At 46.9% G+C, this 20876-nt stretch overlaps 1 protein-coding gene across 13 annotated transcripts in view; it reads left to right on the top strand.

The window, feature by feature from the left end:
- The first annotated feature begins 6146 nt into the window (after positions 1-6146).
- tacc2 (transforming acidic coiled-coil containing protein 2) overlaps positions 6147-20876 on the top strand; it is a 225407-nt gene continuing 210677 nt past the window's right edge. For 6 of the 13 annotated variants that reach the window (XM_033033795.1, XM_033033791.1, XM_033033790.1 and 3 more), the window contains exon 1: positions 6151-6226. In XM_033033795.1, the coding sequence (XP_032889686.1) occupies positions 6194-6226 (33 nt within the window). In that variant the 5' untranslated portion in view covers positions 6151-6193. Of the gene's footprint in view, positions 6227-20876 lie in introns of all 13 variants that reach the window. The other 7 variants (XM_033033794.1, XM_033033792.1, XM_033033793.1 and 4 more) reach the window with 4 other exon arrangements.

Genomic DNA, 20876 nt, shown 5'->3' with positions numbered 1-20876 from the left:
AACACATCATTGAAGCATGCCCTCAACAAAGACTCAAAGGAGGACTTGTCACCCTTCATACAGCAGATCAAGAGGCAACTGCTTGGCTAAAGGACTTTGCATTCGCTAAATAAATAAAATGGCTTATTTGCTGAGGAGTTGCTAATGGAATTGACTGTAGTGCAATCATTATTAAGCATTGCCTTTCTGGCCTTAAATTATGGACATCCATATCAGTAATATGTGCGATTATGTATTTCATTACCAGCTGCATTGGAGACACATCAAATGACTAGGCAATTTTGAAACCATTTATGGAATGGCATGGAATTCCACACAGAAGCATTTTAGTTTTTTTTTAATGTTGGTGCAATGGCACAACTGGTTCAAATGTTACAATAGTAATGCAAAACAAGATCTCATCAAAGGCACAGACAGAATTTCATGCCAATTTATTCAGATTGTTGAATAGATGCCCTTGTATAGTAAACTTCATTTCACTTTTAGCTCTGCATTGTGGGTCCATTTCATAAGTGTTTATAACATGATCGCTTCAAAGCCCAGGGCAGACAGTAATATTGCACATCAAAGAAGTTGTGAAAGCCCATCTTGTTGCTTGGTAACTCGAGGTTTACGGGAGACAACAATGCAGCTTAAATAAATGAAGCAATTATGATCTCGCCTTCTTGAATAGTACTGCAGTGTTGGCATGGGTCAGTCATAGCTGAAAGGAGTTGCATGAAATAAATAGACTGATGGAATTTAGTTGCAAACAATCAATTTATTCTGAGCATTGTCCCCAAAAAGGAGGTTTAATGTTTTAAACAGTAAATATTACATTACATTTATCAGAGAAAAATCATATGTCAAGTCAAGTTAAGAGTGTTTTATTGTCAAATGGCCCGAAATTGAACAATTAAATTCTTACTTGCAACAGCACAGCGATTTGTAAACATATTACCCTGTAAAACCCATACTAAACAACAAAAAGAGTTTAGTATATATTAAAAGAGCAACCAGACAAAAATAAATAGACAACAGCAGTGCATGTATTGTATGCAATACATAATAGTATGTTGAAGGAAGCTTAAATCTAGGTTGAAGGCTTTTCAGTTTAAGAAGTCACAATGGCTAATCTTTTATGGGTTGGAATAACCCTCTCCTTGCCTGGAATGATCAAACCAGGTGGTGAACCGTGGTTTAAGTGAGGAATGCAGAATGGCACGTGGGGAGCAGCACACGATGTACTTAAAAATGAGGTGAAGCTGCAAAAATGAGTTCAAAGCAGCATCCAATCGACTGAGCTCAATAATCACACAATTGACAGAAGGGATAAAACCCCTGAATGGTGATGCAAAATTAAACGGCTAGTGGGACATCCCAATTCCCACTGATGGTGGGGATCACCCACGGGTACTATCACAATGTTTAAAAAACATTTGGACATGGAAACATAGAAAATAGGTGCAGGAGTGGGCCATTCGGCCCTTCAATATGTACGTGGCTGATCATCCAAGGTCAGTACCCCGTTCCTGCTTTCTCCCCATATCCCTTGATTCCTTTAGCCCTGGGAGCTCTATCTAGCTCTCTCTTGAATATATGTACATGGATACTTGATTAACAACCCATTCATCACCATTAACCTTTGTTCCTTTCAACACTTATACGCTGCATGCACTGTCTAAAAATGCAGTTGCTTAGCAAGGCTACTTCCAAACCCACAACTTCCACCACCAAGAAGGACAACTGCAAAAGTGACATTTGAACACCACATCTGTATGTTTGTTTCCTTGTTGCCCGGATCATGACTTGGAAATATATTGGTGTGTATTCATCATTGTTGAGTCTAATTCCTGGAATTGACAACCCAAGAAGTGTCAAGAACAAAATTGCAGCTTGGTTCACTGCCTACAATTGTCTCACTAATTTGTTCAAAATTGTTTGTCGTGAGGGCCTCTGGAAGATCGTGGCAAAGTATGGCTGCCCTGAAAATTTAATCACAATTTTCTGACAACTCCATGATGCCAGAATAATGGATGTCAGACTCATTCCTGGTCACCATTGATATGAAATAGCTGTGTGCTTGCCCCCACTGTTTAGCATGATGTTCTCTGCAATGCTGAAGATGGTTTTGTCTAATCTATCAACATCTCTTTGCTAGTTAATGCTTCTACCTACACTGACCGTCATGGTGACCACCATCTATGCAATGGATGACCAGGGATTATGTGACATTATGTTCTTATGGTGTTATTTGTAAATAGATTAAACAATTGTCAGATGCTATTCGTTATAATTTTTCAAGTAGGTCAAGAATTGGCATTGATTTACCAATGAGCTACAGGAGCTAGGAGCTAACACACTGGACAAGGTCTACTCCAACATCAAGCTGGGCTACAGGGCTAGACCACTACCACACCTGGGTCAGTCGGACCATATGTCCCTGTTTTTAATTCCTGCATATGCCCCCCTCAGGAAAACCGCTCCTACCATTACAAAGACCATCACAACCTGGCCTGATGGTGCATCTCAGCAGCTGCAGGACTGCTTCGACAGGACCAACTGGGATGTGTTTGAACACCGGGACCTGGAGGTGTTCACAGACAGTGTACTGTGTTACATTAAAAACTGCATGGACACGGTCACAGTGGACAAATGCATCCGGGTCTACCCCAACCAGAAGCCCTGGGTGACCCGGGAGGTCCAGCAGCTGTTAAAAGAGAGGAACACTGCTTTTAGGTCTGGCGATAGGGCTTTATACAGCACGGCCCGAGCTAACCTGAAGAGAGGCATCAGAGAGGCCAAATCAGACTACAGGAGGAAGATAGAGGACCACCTGGACAGCAACAACAGCAGGCAGGTGTGGCAGGGGATCCAGTATCTCACCAACTACAAGACCAACCTTGGAGCTGCTGAAGGTGACGCCTCGTTGGCAGAGGAGCTGAACCTCTTCTTTGCTCGCTTTGAAGTGGAGCCACCCGAGACAGCCACATCACACCACATGGTCCACAGCAGCCTAACCCTCAAGATAGAGGAGCATGAGGTGAGGCGCACGCTGCGGGCCATCAATCCAAGGAAGGCTACTGGACCCGACGGCGTCTCTGGACGCGTGCTGAAGGACTGCGCTGTCCAGCTGGCTGGAGTCTGTACGAGGATTTTCAACCAGTCTCTGGACCAGTCCACTGTTCCACCCTGTCTGAAGTCCGCAACCATAGTCCCCTTGCCCAAAAAAACCCACATTTCCAGCCTCAACGACTACCGGCCAGTCGCACTCACACCAGTGGTGATGAAGTGTTTTGAAAAACTGGTCCGGGGTCACATCACATCACTCCTGCCCCGAAGCTTTGACCCCCACCAGTTTGCGTACAGAGCGAATAGATCTACAGAGGACGCTGTAGCCACAGCTCTCCATGCTGCACTGTCCCACCTGGAGCAGCGGGGGAGCTACGTGCGGATGCTCTTTGTGGACTACAGCTCTGCCTTTAATACCATCCTTCCCCACAAACTGGTGGACAAACTGGGGGACTTGGGACTTCCACACTCCACCTGCATGTGGATAAACAGCTTCCTGTCGGGTCGCAGCCAGAGAGTCAGAGTGGGCCATCACACATCCACGGCCCTCAGCCTCAGTACCGGCTCTCCACAGGGCTGCGTGCTGAGCCCCCCTGCTCTACACCATCTACACACATGACTGCACCCCCGCCCACCACAGCAACACCATTGTCAAATTTGCGGATGACACTACGGTGGTGGGACTCATCTCCGGGGGGGACGAGTACGCCTACCGGGATGAGGTGGAGCAGCTGACAGTGTGGTGTGGAGAAAATAACCTGCTCCTCAACACCTTAAAGACCAAGGAGATAATAATAGACTTCAGGAAGAATAAAACGGACATGGTACCATTAATTATCGGAGGGGACTGTGTGGAGAGGGTGGCGGATTTCCGCTTCCTGGGAATCCATATTGAGGAGGACCTGACGTGGAGCGTGAACACCTCTGCGCTGCTGAAAAAGGTCCAGCAGAGACTGCACTTCCTGAGGGTGCTCAGGAAGAATAACATCACTCAGAGACTGCTGCTGTCCTTTTATCGGTGCTCCATTGAGAGCATCCTAACATACTGTGTATGCGTATGGTACACCAGCTGCACAGCGGCTCAGAGGAAAGCGCTCCAGAGGGCCATTGACAACGCCCAGAGGATTGTCGGCTGCCCTCTCCTTACCTTGGAGGACTTACACAGTTCCCGCTGCATCAAAAAATCCCAGAGTATTATAAAGGACATTTCCCACCCCGGACACTCCCTGTTTGAACTGTTACCGTCAGGCAGACGGTACAGATCTACAAGGACAAGGACAAACAGACTTAAAAACAGTTTTTACCCCACTGCTATAAAGGCACTAAATGTAGCCGCCAAGGAACGCAGGGGCGATACATACAAGAGACTGTGAAATCGACAGAAGGATGTAGGGCTGGGTGTTTATGCGTGCTATTTTTATGATATTTATTTTAGTTGTTAATCTTTTTAAAATATTTACCTTGTATGTATCGTTAGCTTTTAGAAATGTTTGAATGGTGCACTGACTGGCTGACATTTTACAATTTCGTTGTACATGGTTCATGTTACAATGACAATAAAGAAACTATTCTATATTTTATTTCCACCTTAGTCTCTGAGATTGCTTCCAAAAAACTTCATAAAAGCACATTTTATAAATTGCATGAATTATCGCAGTCCATTTTTTTAGTCACTTTAAAAAAAATCATCTAAGTCTTTGCAATACAACAGGTGTTTTTCAAAATACAGTATTGTATGCAAAATGTTTAAAGATGGTTTAAGGTTTGGAAGATTACAACACAGAAGCAAGATTTTTCTGTTGTGTTACATTTCGCAGAACACCCCCCCCCCCCTCCCCTCCCCCCCCAATGCCTTTCAAATGCAGCGGGTAAATTTAAGTATAGTTTGTGAGGCTGATGCAACACAATTTCTTACACACTCAATGGCAAAGAACCTTAAAATATAATATGCAGAACAAGAAAAAATTGAAACAAATTTTCATAAATTTAAGAATTAAATCTGAGGACATGAAAGAGAATGAAACACAATTTATTTTTGAAAACTAGACAAATAATTGTAAATATATAATAGCTAAAATAGTCATCTTGCACTTGGAGCAAGAAGAGCTTGTGGAGATCTTATTCCTTGAGTGATTGGACCTAATTATGTGAATACTTTCAATGTGTAGATACTAACATGAGATAATATTTAAAGCAGCATTGATTGGACCTAATTTAATACTTTCAATGTGTAGATGCTAACATGAGACAATATTTAAAACGGCATTGGTAAAATGCATTAAAAATCATCAGTTCTCGACATACAACTGTTTGCTTCATTTTTCTGAAGGAGTCCAAGGGAATGATGAAAGACCCATATATGCTTAAAAGATTAAAACAGTTCAAGGGAAACATCAGTTCATAAACAGTTACTCATAACCTTCTCCAGCATGTCTAATTCTGTTTTAGTAAGATGACGGTTTTCCTTTGGTGTTGCCACTTTAAATGAATTTGTTTAATCAGCATGTTCAAAAAAATTACGTTCATCACAGTTGTCATCGTGAAGATACACCCAACATTTTCACTTGTTATAACTGGTGTCATTAATCATGTATCATGTTTCACCCAAACGCAGAGAAATAACTCCCAAAACAAGCTCAACAGGCTGCTAAAAGATTAGAACATCCTTTGCAGGGTTAGGTATAAAATAGTTGTAGTTGTAGATAGGGCACCTAATTCCTTAGTATTCCACTACAATTGAATCCGAGGCCACGCCACCATTCAATTATGATGTAATTAAAACGGCGAGATTATTCTGTTTTAGAATTTAAACACATCATTGTTTGATGTTGTGTTTTTCTTCTTATAAATGTGTTCCATCCATAGAATCCCTTTTTGTTTCATAAATAATCTCTTCCAAACTGTCTTTTTCATCTCTTCAGAAGACAAGCCAAAAACGTAGAAAATCTTCAGTTAGTATAAACCATTTGCTAATTTAATCCTTTCTTTAGACATCCCCGTCTATTGATCAGCACTTTTAACTAATACCACACCCATTCATTTACATCACAGTGTCATACGAATTGTTAATTCATGTTTTATTTTTTCAGCTTCCTTTCTTCACTCTTTCCTGTTTGCTATGTGGCACTGAAGTTGAAACAAAATGGGAAATGAAAGCAGTTCTATGGGTGACCAGGTGGGTCTCTGATTACATTTATTCTGAATGCATGGCAATAGTGTTCAGTGATCAGTAAGTAATATCAAAAGATTGTGGGTGTTCAAATGTGTTTCTATTCTATAAGCAGAAAATATATTTTGTCCTTTGTTGTTGTTCATCTATATTAACGAGTTGGATGACAAGGTAGTTAGTAAATTTGCAGATGATGTCCAAAGTTTATAAAAAAGACTTGGATCAGCTCGGGAAGTGGTCCGAGGAATGGCAGATGGAATTTAACTCTGGCACAGTGGTGCAGCGGTAGAGTTGCTGCTTTACAGCACTTGCAGTGCCGGGGTTCGATCCCAACTACTGGTGCTGTCTGTACGGAGTTTGTACGGACATTCTCTCCGTGACCTGCGTGTGTTTTCACCGAGATCTTCGGTTTCCTGCAATTCAAAGATGTACAGTTTGTAGGCTAATTGGCTTGGTATAAGTGTAAATTTCCCTAGTGTGCATAGGGTAGTGTTAATGTGTGGAGATCGCTGGTTGGTGCGGACTCGGTGGGCCGAAGGACCTGTTTCCATGCTGTGTCTCTAAAACTGAAAACTAAAACTAAGTGTGAGGTGGTGCATTTTGGCAACTCAAACCAGGGCAGGACCATAGTCAATGGTAGGGCCCCAGTGAATGTTGCAAATCATAGAGATTAAGGATACACATTTACCGTTTGGAATGCTAGCCTTTAATCAGTAAGGGTATTGAGTAAAGGAGTTGGGACAAAATACTACAGCTGGAAAATATGTTAATGAGATGATATTTTTAGTATTGTGTGCAATTCACGTTGCCCTGCGAGAGGAAGCTTGTTATTTAAAGCTGGAAAAGGTGTCGATAATTTTCACCAGGATATTACCAGGACTTGAGGGCTTGAAGTATAAGGATAGGTGGGGACTTTTTTTCCCCCCTAGGGCATAGGAGGCTGAGGAGTGACATTATAGAGGTATGCAAAATTATGAGAGGCATACTGTAGATAGGATGAACAGTCGCCGTCTTTTTTTCCAAGGTAGAGACGTCCAGAACTAGAAGGCAAAGGTTCATGGTGAGAAGGGAAAGATTCAAGAGACCTGAGGATCAATTTCTTCATGCCAAGGGTGCATATATGGAACAAGCTTCCAGGGGTAGCTGTAGTGATGGGTACAATGGTGATGTTTAAAAGATATTTAGACAGGCATATCGACAGGAAGGATTTGGAGTGATATGAGCCAAATGCAAACATTTGAATAGCTCAGCTATAAAGCCTAGTCACCATGGACACGTTAGACCAAAGGGCTTATTTCCTTGTTGTATGTATGACTATGTTCATTTAGATATGAGATTTTAATTATTCATAATTTGTAATCTATATTTCCACAAGGACTTTCTGAAGAAATTAAAATAGCATTTTATGTATACTGTGCGATATGTTAGTTTTAATGCTGAACCGTTGAAACACATTTCTGGAAGTATTTTACATTGAAAGAAGCTGAGTCAATGAAACTATTTGTAACATGTGATCATCTGCCCATGTGAGAATAATTTCTGCTTTTATTGTGATGCCAAGTTACACTGTGAATAGAATTCAAGACAATTGGATTGTTCTGGGTCTTTATATTTTGTATCCAGTACATAGCCTTGACATGAGCTGCAGCTTTTTTGTTCTGATCATAATGAATGTTGCCTGTAAATTCACTTATTTTCATTCTCAAACTAAACACCCAGAATTTTAGACTAGTCACAATTATTATTTGTCATAGTGAGAGAGTGGAAAGATTTAGTATTTTCATGAACGTTTCAATGTTTTATGTCATAATAATAACCAAAGGGATAATTTTCCAACATGCCTGTGGTTGGAAACTTCGGCTGACTCCAGCTCAAAGAGGGGATATTTCACTTGCATGTAAATTTCTTCACCATCAAAATCCATTTGAAAAGATAACCTCTGGCTGCTCATCAACATGGATTACTGCCAGTAATTGTTCATTGAAGTTGTTACATGATAAACAAGCCATTTACAATAAAAAAAACTGCTGGAGGTACTCAGCAGGTTAGGCAGCATCTGTGGAGAGAAGGAACAGATGACATTTCAGGCAGGGGAACCCTTCAGACTGATGGGATTGGGGAGAGAAAGCTGCAAAAGAGGGATGGGGCAAAGTTTGGCAAGTGATAGGTGGATACATATGAGGGACAGTGACATGCGGTGAGGTCAATGGCTGGGGAGGCACTGGCTAGTATCAGAGCCAGATTTACACACATGTGAAACATCCCCCCACAGAGGAATCAACGTTTCCCACTGAGGGAAGACACCAAAGTTCAGTCCTCTTCCTCTGTTCACACGTGGTCGGGGCCTATTGAGGCCTACGCAGTCGCCGCTAATGGCCCGATGTTTCAGGCCCTTTAACGGAAGAGCACTCTCAGCGGCCCAGAGCCTCCAAATCTGCTGCTACCTACTGGAGACCACGGCTTCCGAAGTCCACAGGCTGAGCTGGGCGGAGATTCAATGCTGGCGACCTCGGCGAGAGATCCCAGGCTCCGCGATGTTAAGGTCAGCGCCGCCCATGGCTGGAAAGTCAGAGCTGGAACCCATTGCTGTGCCGCCACTGCTGAAGCTAGCTAACGTGGAGGGAGAGCGAGGCAGCGTCAATTACGTGGGCTGAGCCTACGTAATTGACGCTCGCACTCCCTCCACTGGGCTCACGACACGCCCCCCTCAGTGAGGCAGATGTGATAGTTGCCTCCCCTGGTGCTTTTTCATTGCAGTTTTATGACAAGACCAGCGAGCCTAAATTTAATATCTTTATACGTGAAATAAGTTACCTTGGCTATGGAAGGCGAGGGCATGTAATGAAGGGGTCTACAAACATTACATTGGTGACATGCAAAGAGATAGTAAAGGGCCTGTCCCACTTAGGAGACCTCCACCGCAACCTCCGTCGACCTTAAGCAACTTTTTTTTAAAATCAAGGTCGCAGTGACCTACGACTTCCTACGACCTTCCACGACTATGTGTACGACCTCCTACGACTATGTTGAAGACCTCCCTCGACCATGTTGAAGACTGGCTTCGACCATGTACGTTTTACTCATGGATGGTCTCTGGCAAATTGGTCCGTGAATGAGCACGACCCCCTTCGACATCAGAGAACCACACTGAAAACCAACAACGACCAGTGACGAGTGTCTACAGCTCAAATGATCACCTGATAAAATGATGTCATGTCTGCATTTTTTTCTCACTAAAAAATGCCTTTCAGGTTTTTAAAAAAATCATTCTGAACCATGCAAGCAAGGAAGGAACTAGTTTGGAGGATGTTAGTAAAAATACACCTACTGCTGTTTGCAGTAGCCCTTTTGCTTCAGCAGCTTTTTAAGAAAGACAGAAGGGAAGAGCAAGGGTGAAGAGGAAGCACAAGAAGAGGTCTCAATGGGTGAATGGAGATAATGTGATGGACTGTCCCAGTACACCAGATGACTGGAAGAGAGTGGCGCTGGGCATTGGCAAAAGATGGAACTTTAAGCACACATATGGGGCAGTGGATGGCAAGCATGCCATTCTTGTCCCTGTCCCTGTACCCTTCATTTTCCTTTTCGTGCAGGATGGCATTCTGCTGGAACCATTCCTCAAGGTCCTCCTCCTGCTGCCTGGTGTAGGGCATCACCTTCCTCCAGCCCTCCCTCACCACCAATGGGGCATCTACCTCTGATGCTGTGTCAGACACAGGAGAAAGGGCTGCTTTGCTGCCTTCACATGAGGCAGTGATGGGTGGGGTGGTGGTGGGGACATATACTACTACCCTCAGGGCCGGCCCTAGGCTGATTGGACCGATTTTTCCAAATTGGGCCCCGTGCCCAATGGGGGCCCCGCGTTAATTTTCCGTATTTCATATGGAAATATAAATTCACTATGTTAAATAAAGATTAAAAAAAAACATTTGCCATACGGATTTTTTTACAAAACAAACATGAATAAGAAACGATGTGTTACTGCTGCTGTAACACTTGTAAACAGGCAGTAGTTAGCAAGTAGTTAAACAATGCATTCCTCAGTAAATGCGTTATATTGTGTCACTCGCTGCCGCCGGAGCAGACCCCGGTGGGAGTCTACAGGGCAGCAAGCCCCAGCACCGCAGCAAATTCAGCCGTGAGTATTGAACGCTAAACGCCGGGAGCGGGCAGGCGGGCCGTGTGTGAGTGGGGGAGTTGTGTTAACTCGTTCGGTGCCGTACAACAGCAGACCTGGTTGGTGGTTTGAGTCTGTGTTAACATTGGTGTCTGTCTGTCTGTGTATGTGACTCTGTGTCAGTGTATGTCTCTGTGTTTCTGTGTGTGTGTGTCTCTGTGGCTGTGTGTGTGTCTCTCTCTATCTGCGTGTGTGTTTGTGTGTGTGTGTGTGTGTGGGGGGGGGCGTGGAGAGACGGGGGGGATTTTCAGTTTGCAAACCACTCGTTTTCAGTTAAGACGTGGATACGATTACTGTCAATACGAGCAGCTCACGGAGCAGAGTCAGAATGAGAAACACAGCTCGGCTCTCACACACACACTCGTGCAGTGAACTGTCGATATAAACGTGGCTGGGGGAAGAGGGAGAGGAAGAGGGAGAGAGAGAATTGGAGAGAGAAGAGAGGAAGGGGGGAGAGAGAGAGAGGGGGGGAGAGGGAGGGGGATATTGGAGAGGAGAGAGAGAGAGAGGAAGGAGGGAGAGTTGGAGAGAGAGAGGGTGTGCAGAGAAGGGGGTGGGAGAGAGAGAGTGAGTTCTCCCTTCTGCCTCACCACCACTGTTGGCTGCCCTTTGTGAGGTGATTGGAGACTAAAACCAGTTACCCTTTAGATCTCAGGTACACAAAATTGCTGGAGAAACTCAGCGGGTGCAGCAGCATCTATGGAGCGAAGGAAATAGGCGACGTTTCGGGCCAAAACCCTTCTTCAGACTGATGGGGGGTGGGGGGGAGATGGAAGGAAAAGGGGAGGAGGAGGAGCCCGAGGGCGGGCGGATGGGAGGAGACAGCTAGAGGGTTGAGGAAGGGGAGGAGACAGCAAGGACTAGCAAAATTGGGAGAATTCAATGTTCATGCCATCCGGACGCAAGGTCCCCAGACGGAATATGAGGTGCTGTTCCTCCAATTTCCGCTGTTGCTCACTCTGGCAATGGAGGAGACCCAGGACAGAGAGGTCGGATTGGGAATGGGAGGGGGAGTTGAAGTGCTGAGCCACCGGGAGGTCAGGTTGGTTATTGCGGACTGAGCGGAGGTGTTCGGCGAAACGATCGCCCAACCTGCGCTTAGTCTCCCCGATGTAAATCAGCTGACATCTAGAGTAGCGGATGCAGTAGATGAGGTTGGAGGAGATACAGGTGAACATTTGTCGCACCTGGAACGACTGCTTGGGTCCTTGAATGGAGTCGAGGGGGGAGGTGAAGGGACACGTGTTGCATTTCTTGCGGTTGCAACGGAAAGTGCCCGGGGAGGGGGTGGTGCGGGAGGGAAGGGAAGAATTAACGAGGGAGTTGCGGAGGGAGCGGTCTTTGCGGAAGGCAGACATGGGGGGAGATGGGAAGATGTGGCGAGTGGTGGGGTCACGTTGGAGGTGGCGGAAATGGCGGAGGATTATGTGTTGTATTTGCCGGCTGGTGGGGTGAAAGGTGAGGACCAGAGGGACTCTGCCCTTGTTGCGGGTGCGGGGATGGGGAGAGAGAGCAGTGTTACGGGGTATGGATGAGACCCTGGTGTGAGCTTCATGTATGGTAGCGGAGGGGAATCCCCGTTCCCTGAAGAACGAGGACATTTCCGATGCCCTGGTATGGAATGTCTCATCCTGGGAACAGATGCGGCGTAGGCGGAGGAATTGGGAGTAGGGGATGGAGTCTTTACAGGGGGCAGGGTGGGAAGACGTGTAGTCCAGATAGCCATGAGAGTCAGTGGGTTTGTAATGTATGTCGGTCAGGAGTCTGTCCCCTGCGATGGAGATGGTGAGGTCAAGGAATGGTAGGGAAGTGTCGGAAATCGTCCAGGTGTATTGGAGTGCCGGATGGAAGTTGGTGGTGAAGTGGATGAAGTCAGTCAGTTGTGTGTAGGTGCAGGAGGTGGCCCCAAAGCAGTCGTCAATGTAACGGAGGTAGAGGTCGGGGATGGGGCCCAGGTACGTCTCGAACAAGGATTGTTCAACGTAACCGACAAAGAGGCAGGCGTAGCTGGGGCCCATGCGTGTGCTCACACTCTCCTCCGCTTAGTCCTCACCCTCAACAACTTTACATTTGACTCCTCCCATTTCCTCCAAACACAAGGTGTAGCTATGGGCACACGCATGGGCCCCAGCTACGACTGCCTCTTTGTCGGGTACGTTGAACAATCCTTGTTCGAGACGTACCAGGGCCCCATCCCCGACCTCTACCTCCGTTACATTGACGACTGCTTTGGGGCCACCTCCTGCACCTACACACAACTGACTGACTTCATCCACTTCACCACCAACTTCCATCCGACACTCCAATACACCTGGACCATTTCCGACACTTCCCTACCATTCCTTGACCTCACCATCTCCATCGCAGGGGACAGACTCCTGACCGACATACATTACAAACCCACTGACTCACATGGCTATCTGGACTACACGTCTTCCCACCCTGCCCCCTGTAAAGACTCCATCCCCTACTCCCAATTCCTCCGCCTACGCCGCATCTGTTCCCAGGATGAGACATTCCATACCAGGGCATCGGAAATGTCCTCGTTCTTCAGGGAACGGGGATTCCCCTCCGCCACCATAGATGAAGCTCACACCAGGGTCTCATCCATACCCCGTAACACTGCTCTCTCTCCCCATCCCCGCACCCGCAACAAGGGCAGAGTCCCTCTGGTCCTCACCTTTCACCCCACCAGCCGGCAAATACAACACATAATCCTCCGCCATTTCCGCCACCTCCAACGTGACCCCACCACTCGCCACATCTTCCCATCTCCCCCCATGTCTGCCTTCCGCAAAGACCGCTCCCTCCGCAACTCCCTCGTCAATTCTTCCCTTCCCTCCCGCACCACCCCCTCCCCTGGCACTTTCCGTTGCAACCTCAAGAAATGCAACACCTGTCCCTTCACCTCCCCACTCGACTCCATTCAAGGACTCAAGCAGTCGTTCCAGGTGCGACAAAGGTTTACCTGTATCTCCTCCAACCTCATCTACTGCATCCGCTGCTCTAGATGTCAGCTGATTTACATCGGGGAGACTAAGCGCAGGTTGGGCGATCGTTTCGCTGAACACCTCCGCTCAGTCCGCAATAACCAACCTGACCTCCCGGTGGCTCAGCACTTCAACTCCCCCTCCCATACCCAATCCAACCTCTCTGTCCTGGGTCTCCTCCATTGCCAGAGTGAGCAACAGCGGAAATTGGAGGAACATCACCTCATATTCCGTCTGGGGACCTTGCGTCCGGATGGCATTAACATTGAATTCTCCCAATTTTGCTAGTCCTTGCTGTCTCCTCCCCTTCCTCAACCCTCTAGCTGTCTCCTCCCATCCGCCCGCCCTCGGGCTCCTCCTCCTCCCCTTTTCCTTCCTTCTCCCCCCCACCCCCCATCAGTCTGAAGAAGGGTTTCGGCCCGAAACGTCGCCTATTTCCTTCGCTCCATAGATGCTGCTGCACCCGCTGAGTTTCTCCAGCAATTTTGTGTACCTTCGATCTTCCAGCATCTGCAGTTCCTTCTTGAACACCCTTTAGATCTCCCTCTCCCTACCTCTCACTACCTCCCTCCCCCTCCCCTTGCCTCCTTCTTTAGAGAGGGGGGAGGATGAGGGAAGGAAGGGGGGAGAGGGCGGAGGGGAGAGAGGGGTGTGCCTTGCTTGGTGGAGAAGAGGGAAGGAAGGGGGGAGAGGGCGGAGGGGAGAGAGGGGTGTGCCTTGCTTGGTGGAGAAGAGGGATGTGGGAACGCTGTACACAGGTGGTGACTCACTCTCACACTGGGATCCCCCACTGTCATTGCGCAGTCTATCTGACTCCCTGCATCCCCCCCTCTATGGAGTGAAGGAAATATGCAACGTTTCGGGTCGAAACCCTTCTTTAGACCCGGCCCGAAACGTTGGCTATTTCCTTCGCTCCATAGATGCTGCCTCACACCCGCTCCCGCTGAGTTACTCCAGCATTTTTGTCTACCTTCGATTTTCCAGTATCTACAGTTAATTCTTAGATGTTTTGCGGTGATGGCTGCATCTGCGGTTCCTTTCTGTTGGAGGGGGGGGGGAGAAGAGTCCTGGCCCCGTGGCGGCTCCTGATAAGTGATATGTTCCCTCCGCGGGTGCTGCCTTGCCCGCTGAGTTCCTCCAGCACTCTGTGTTTTTTGTTTGGTTCTGAAGTTGAAGGTGGACCCCCCTGTGTCTACCTTCAACTCCCTGTCTGTGGTGGTTCAGCGGGACGGGTAGGGGCTCTGAGGAGAGGGTTGCGGTTCTGGTCGAGACCCTTCTTCAGACAATCACAAATACTCTCACCGACGAGAGTTCAGTTCAGTCTAATGGGGCTTTTTCACGGGGCGACTTGACGCAAGAGTTAACCAGAGTTTAACATCGTGGGAACCTCGTGCGATAACAGTACGGCATTCGTGGACCACCGTGGACCACCGTGGCGCTAACGGCAGGTAATCGTGTAACTTGGTGACTCGGGAGAAAATTCAAGCAAGTTTGAATTTCTCCAAGAGTGACTTGTACACTTGTGGTTGAGCATTGCAACATTATATGAACGTAGTGGCCAGTGCGATATCCGTAATAACTCTTGCGGTTACCGTGGGAACTCCTGCGAACGGTGAACCCGGAAGCTGGACAGAGGGGACAGAAGGTGAGTAAAAATTGTCTTCTGTGGGATTGAATTTAAAAAATAAAGATTTGCATCCGCATATGGACATCAACTTATTCATGAGTTATGTTAATGAGATTCAAGAAAATAACTATAATCTTTAAAAGGGACTTTACTGAAAGGTCCCGCATTTTTAGGGTCCGTGAGAAATTTTTCACAGGTACTTCTTTGAGAGATACAGCTCGGAGTCGTCGCCGACTAGCGATCGATGTCTTTCCGAAGCAGGGTCCGGAACGCTACCAATCTATGTTCTCCAGAGACCCGTGTAAGGAGTGAACTGCACATGCTGGTTTAAATCGAAGACAGACACAAAAAGCTGGAGTAACTCAGCGAGTCAAGCAGCATCTCTGGAGAAAAATAGGTGATGTTTCGGGACGAGACACATCTTCAGACTCAATTCCGGTTAGGATGTCTGAAGAAGGGTTCCGATTCGAATCCCCCCCCCCCAACTCACACCCACACACACAAATGCTGGAGAAACTCAGCGGGTGCAGCAGCATCTATGGAACGAAGGAAATAGGCAACGTTTCGGCCCGAAAAGTTGCCTATTTCTTGTGCATGTGTCGGAAGGAACAGCAGATGCCGGTTTAAAGAGAATGCTGGAGTAACTCGACGGCAGGCAGCATCTCTGGGGAGAAGGAATGGGTGACATTTCGAGTCGAGACCCTTCTGATATGCTGCTTGTCCCGCTGAGCTACATGTTGTGTCTATCTTCGTTTTAATCCAGCATCTGCAGTTCCTTCCTGGCCGAACCCGATTGAAAGATGAGAGGCTGGGCGATAGAGCACTGGGTGTGACAAGGATCAGGCTACAGTAAGCAAAGTAAAGAGAGGTGGCAACGTTATGGAAATGAAGCGGGTAATCCGAGTGATGGCGAGACGGTATCCTCTAATGTGTCGGGAAGAACTGTAGATGTTGGTTTGCGCCGATGATAGACACAGTAATACTGGAGACAGACATAAAATACTGGACGGGCAGCATCTGGATAAAAGGAATGGGTGACGTTTCGGGACGAGACTCTGAAGAAGGGTCTCGAACCGAAACGTCACACATTCCTTCTCTCCAGAGATGCTGCCCGTCCCGCTGTGTTACTCCAGCATTTTGTGTCTATCTTCCGTATGCTCTGTGATGGTCATCTCGGAGTCAAGTGGCAACTCTGGTCTGTAGACACGAGGAACTGCAGACGCAGGAATCACGAGCAAAACACAGAGCGTTGGACGAGCCTGACCCTTTGAGTTCCTCCATCACTTTGTGTTGAAGTCAGGTCTGGACATTGCTTGGCTCAGTCTCAGGTGCCGGCTAACTAGGAAGGTCGAGTCAAAGCCCAGCACTAACACTCAAGAAATAACGTTTGCGGCATGATGTTCCCAATATTTAATTGAAATCATTAATAAAGTAAATAAATAGATACCGGTCTAATCAGTATCTACGGGATTGGACAGGCTAGATGCAGGAAGAATGTTCCCGATGTTGGGGGAGTCCAGAACCAGGGTCCCAGTTTTACAGTCTACGGGAACTCTTTAACTCAGTAAAGTAAAGTAAAGTAAAGTAGCCTTTATTGTCATATCAGCGCACAGGCAGCAGTTGATTGTTGCTCTATTCTGTTTCCCAGGGGGTCGGGACGGGACTGGAGTTGGGAGGGAAAGGTGGGGGAGTCGAGGGAGAGGAGGGGGAGACAGATGGGGGTGTCTTCATTTACTGGCGGCGGGTGTCTGTCACTGAAACAGGCAGGTGAGATTTCACATCCACCTTGTGTGTGCCTCTCTCTCTCTCTCCCTCCCTCCCTCTTACACAGGCTGAGAGACTCTGCCTCTGTGAGTGTACGTCTCTTTCTCCCCCTCTCCCACACACAGTAAGACCGAGGTACTGTGCTCAGTCCATCTGTGTCTCCCACATACACAGTAAAACATGTCTCCAAATGAGCCAATTCAACCAAGGGAGGATATTTATAGTGTGTGAAAAAAAAGTGACATCATTTGTGCCACGTGATGATTTAACAACACTTCACAATGTTCATTCAAGATTTAACGGGAAAGCTCGGGAGACGGACAAGTCACTCGCACAAATAACAGAAATGCCGAGTACCGTGGGAACTCTTTATCTACCCCCCCGTTATATCGTGTGATATCGTGCTGGACCACGACCACTTCACTCTGGTTACATCTTGCGTCAAGTCGCCCCGTGAAAAAGCCGCATGAGTGTTAGTGCTGGACTTTGACTCGACCTTCCTAGTTAGCCGGCGCCTGAGACTGAGCCAAGCAATGTCCAGACCTGACTTCAACACAAAGTGATGGAGGAACTCAAAGGGTCAGGCTCGTCCAATGCTCTGTGTTTTGCTCGTGATTCCTGCGTCTGCAGTTCCTCGTGTCTACAGACCAGAGTTGCCACTTGACTCCGAGATGACCATCACAGAGCATACGGAAGATAGACACGAAATGCTGGAGTAACACAGCGGGACGGGCAGCATCTCTGGAGAGAAGGAATGTGTGACGTTTCGGTTCGAGACCCTTCTTCAGAGTCTCGTCCCGAAACGTCACCCATTCCTTTTATCCAGATGCTGCCCATCCAGTATTTTATGTCTGTCTCCAGTATTACTGTGTCTATCATCGGCGCAAACCAACATCTACAGTTCTTTCGACACATTAGAGGATACCGTCTCGCCATCACTCGGATTACCCGCTTCATTTCCATAACGTTGCCACCTCTCTTTACTTTGCTTACTGAAGCCTGATCCTTGTCACACCCAGTGCTCTATCGCCCAGCCTCTCATCTTTCAATCGGGTTCGGCCAGGAAGGAACTGCAGATGCTGGATTAAAACGAAGATAGACACAACATGTAGCTCAGCGGGACAAGCAGCATATCAGAAGGGTCTCGACCCGAAATGTCACCCATTCCTTCTCCCCAGAGATGCTGCCTGTTGCGCTGAGTTCCTCCATTTTGTGGCTACCTTGGGTTTATCCAGGATCTCCCCGTTGATGTCCTAACTCGCTTTGGTTTGTTATTATTGTCTCATATCGAGAACCAGCAGATACAGGTTTAGGTTCGGGGGGAATGATTTAATGAGAGCCTAAGGGGTAACTATTTTACGCAAAGGGTGGTGGGTGTATGGAATGATCTATCCGTTAAGGTAGTTGAGGCAGGTACTGTCTTAAGACGCATTAGACTGAAGCATGGATAGGATAGGTTTAGATGGTTATGGGCCAAACGCGGGCAAGTGGGACTAGTGTAGATGGGACATATTGGTCAGTGTGGGCAAGTTGGGTCGAAGGGCCTGTTTCTACGCTGTATGATTCTATGCAGGGAATAAACTTTTGTTTGCGTGCTATACAATCATATCAGATAATGCTATACATGAATATAACCAAGCCACGTACAGTCTGAAGAAGGGCCTCGACCCGAAACGTCACCCGTTCCTTTTCTTTAGAGATGCTGCATGTCCCGTTGAGTTACTCCAGCATTTTGAACCGTCGAGTTACTCCAGCATTCTCTTTAAACCGGCATCTGCTGTTCCCTCCGACACATGCACAAGAACACCAGGTAGAGCGAAGAGGAAAATACCAGAGTTCCGAATATATGTTTTCAGGACAGTTCCAGGGGGAAAAAGTCCAATGTCCGCATTGAGGTAGGTTGGTAGGTCGGGTCAGTGCCCAAACGAATGGAAGGAAGAACCGTTCTGAAGCCGGATAAGAATAGGTGGTCGGCGCGGACTCGGTGGGTCGAAGGGCCTGTTTCCGCGCTATATCTCTAAAATCTGAAGTTAGGTAATGTCTAAAGGAACTGCAGATGCTGGTTAATACGCACAAAAGGACACAAAATGTTGGTGTAACTCAGCAGGCAAGTCAGATCTGGGAAGAAAAACATAAAAAGCTGGAGTAAGTCAGCGGGTCAGGCAGCATCTCTGGAGAAAAAGAATAGGTGGCAATTCGAATCGGAACCCTTCTTCAGACAGCCTAATCGGAATTGAGTCTGAAGATGTGTCTCGTCCCGAAACATCAGCTATTTTTCTCCAGAGATGCTGCTTGACTCGCTGAGTTACTCCAGCTTTTTGTGTCTGTCTTCGGTTTAAACCAGCATGTGCAGTTCACTCCTTACACGGGTCTCTGGAGAACATTGATTGGTAGCGTTCCGGACCCTGCTTCGGAAAGGCATCGATCGCTAGTCGGCGAGGACTCCGACCTGTATCTCTCAAAGAAGTACATGTGAAAAATTCCTCACGGACCATAAAAATGCGGGACCTTTCAGTAAAGTCCCTTTTAAAGTCCCTTTTAAAGATTATAGTTATTTTCTTGAATCTCATTAACATAACTCATGAATAAGTTGATGTCCATATGCGGATGCAAATCTTTATTTTTAAAATTCAATCCCACAGAAGACAATTTTTACTCACCTTCTGTCCCCTCTGTCCAGCTTCCGGGTTCACCGTTCGCAGGAGTTCCCACGGTAACCGCAAGAGTTATTACGGATATCGCACGGATATCGCACTGGCCACTACGTTCATATAATGTTGCAATGCTCAACCACAAGTGTACAAGTCACTCTTGGAGAAATTCAAACTTGCTTGAATTTTCTCCCGAGTCACCAAGTTACACGATTACCTGCCGTTAGCGCCACGGTGGTCCACGGTGGTCCACGAATGCCGTACTGTTATCGCACGAGGTTCCCACGATGTTAAACTCTGGTTAACTCTTGCGTCAAGTCGCCCCGTGAAAAGGCCGCTTTACCGGCATGAACCCTAACCCCTCCTTCTCATCGCTCCTTCCCTCCTCGCAACTTTACCCCTGGCTAGATTCCCCACACGCTGTGGAAGGAACTCTCCCCGAATTGTCATGTTACTCACGACACGTGACTCAATCATATTTATTTATTTATATATTTATTCAAACCGAATTTCCCAATTGGGCCCCGCACCTCCTAAGGCCAGCCCTAACTACCCTGGTCTCCTCCTCCAGGGGTCTCTCATGCAGGGCTACCTCCTCCTGCACTATCACCTCCTGTGGCATCACCTCCTGCCATTCATCTTCTTGGGCGGGCAACACCTGCATGGCAGATTTTTTTTAGGGTTGTGCCCTCCCCCTGCGCTGCTGCCTTTTTGGTGCCATCTCTAAAACACAAGCCTCTCCAAAAAAACTCTCCTGTTGTGAATGAACATGCCTTGGATTGAAAGAGGTGACGTTCTGCTGTTTAAATCACCTTTTTTTTCTACTGACCTTTTTTTCACCCCAGAGCTACTTACCTTCAACCACCTTCGAAAAGGAAGTAAGTGATATTGTATGATATCTTTTTAGTATTTCTGCTCATTAATTTCCTCAAATTAGTTTGCACTGCAAGGATTAATAATAGGCCCAGCCAGCTGTCATTATGGTTTGAGTGAACCTGACCATAATTTCCAAAATAAAGTGTTAGTCAGCCTCTTCATCTGTACTCAGCACCAACAGAAAATCTAAGATTGAGATCCAGTTTTACATTTCAGGTTATGCCTAAAACATGTGCTTTGCACGGTGCCACAAACATCTGCATAAGTCTGAAGAAGGGTCCTGACCCAAAATGTCACCTATCCATGTTCTCCAGAGATGCTGCTTGACCTGCTGAGTTACTCCAGCACATTTTGTGTAGACTAGCATCTGCAGTTCCTTGTTTCTATATCTTCATAACTCTCTTGTGTACTGGCAAAACAGTGTCCCCTGCACCTTTGTTTCAGAGTGTGTGAAAATCTGTAGGGGTATTCGTCATTATTTGTTACAACAATGTCACGGTTGAAGAATACAAGCATTGTGATTTATCGATTGTAATTAAAAACAAACAAGAGCTAATCGTTTGCCGAACAA

The sequence above is a fragment of the Amblyraja radiata genome, chromosome 15 (genome assembly GCF_010909765.2).
Source record: "Amblyraja radiata isolate CabotCenter1 chromosome 15, sAmbRad1.1.pri, whole genome shotgun sequence".
Lineage (NCBI taxonomy): Eukaryota > Metazoa > Chordata > Chondrichthyes > Rajiformes > Rajidae > Amblyraja > Amblyraja radiata.
Note: the sequence above shows the minus strand (reverse complement) of the source record. Positions and strands in the feature narration are given on the sequence as shown.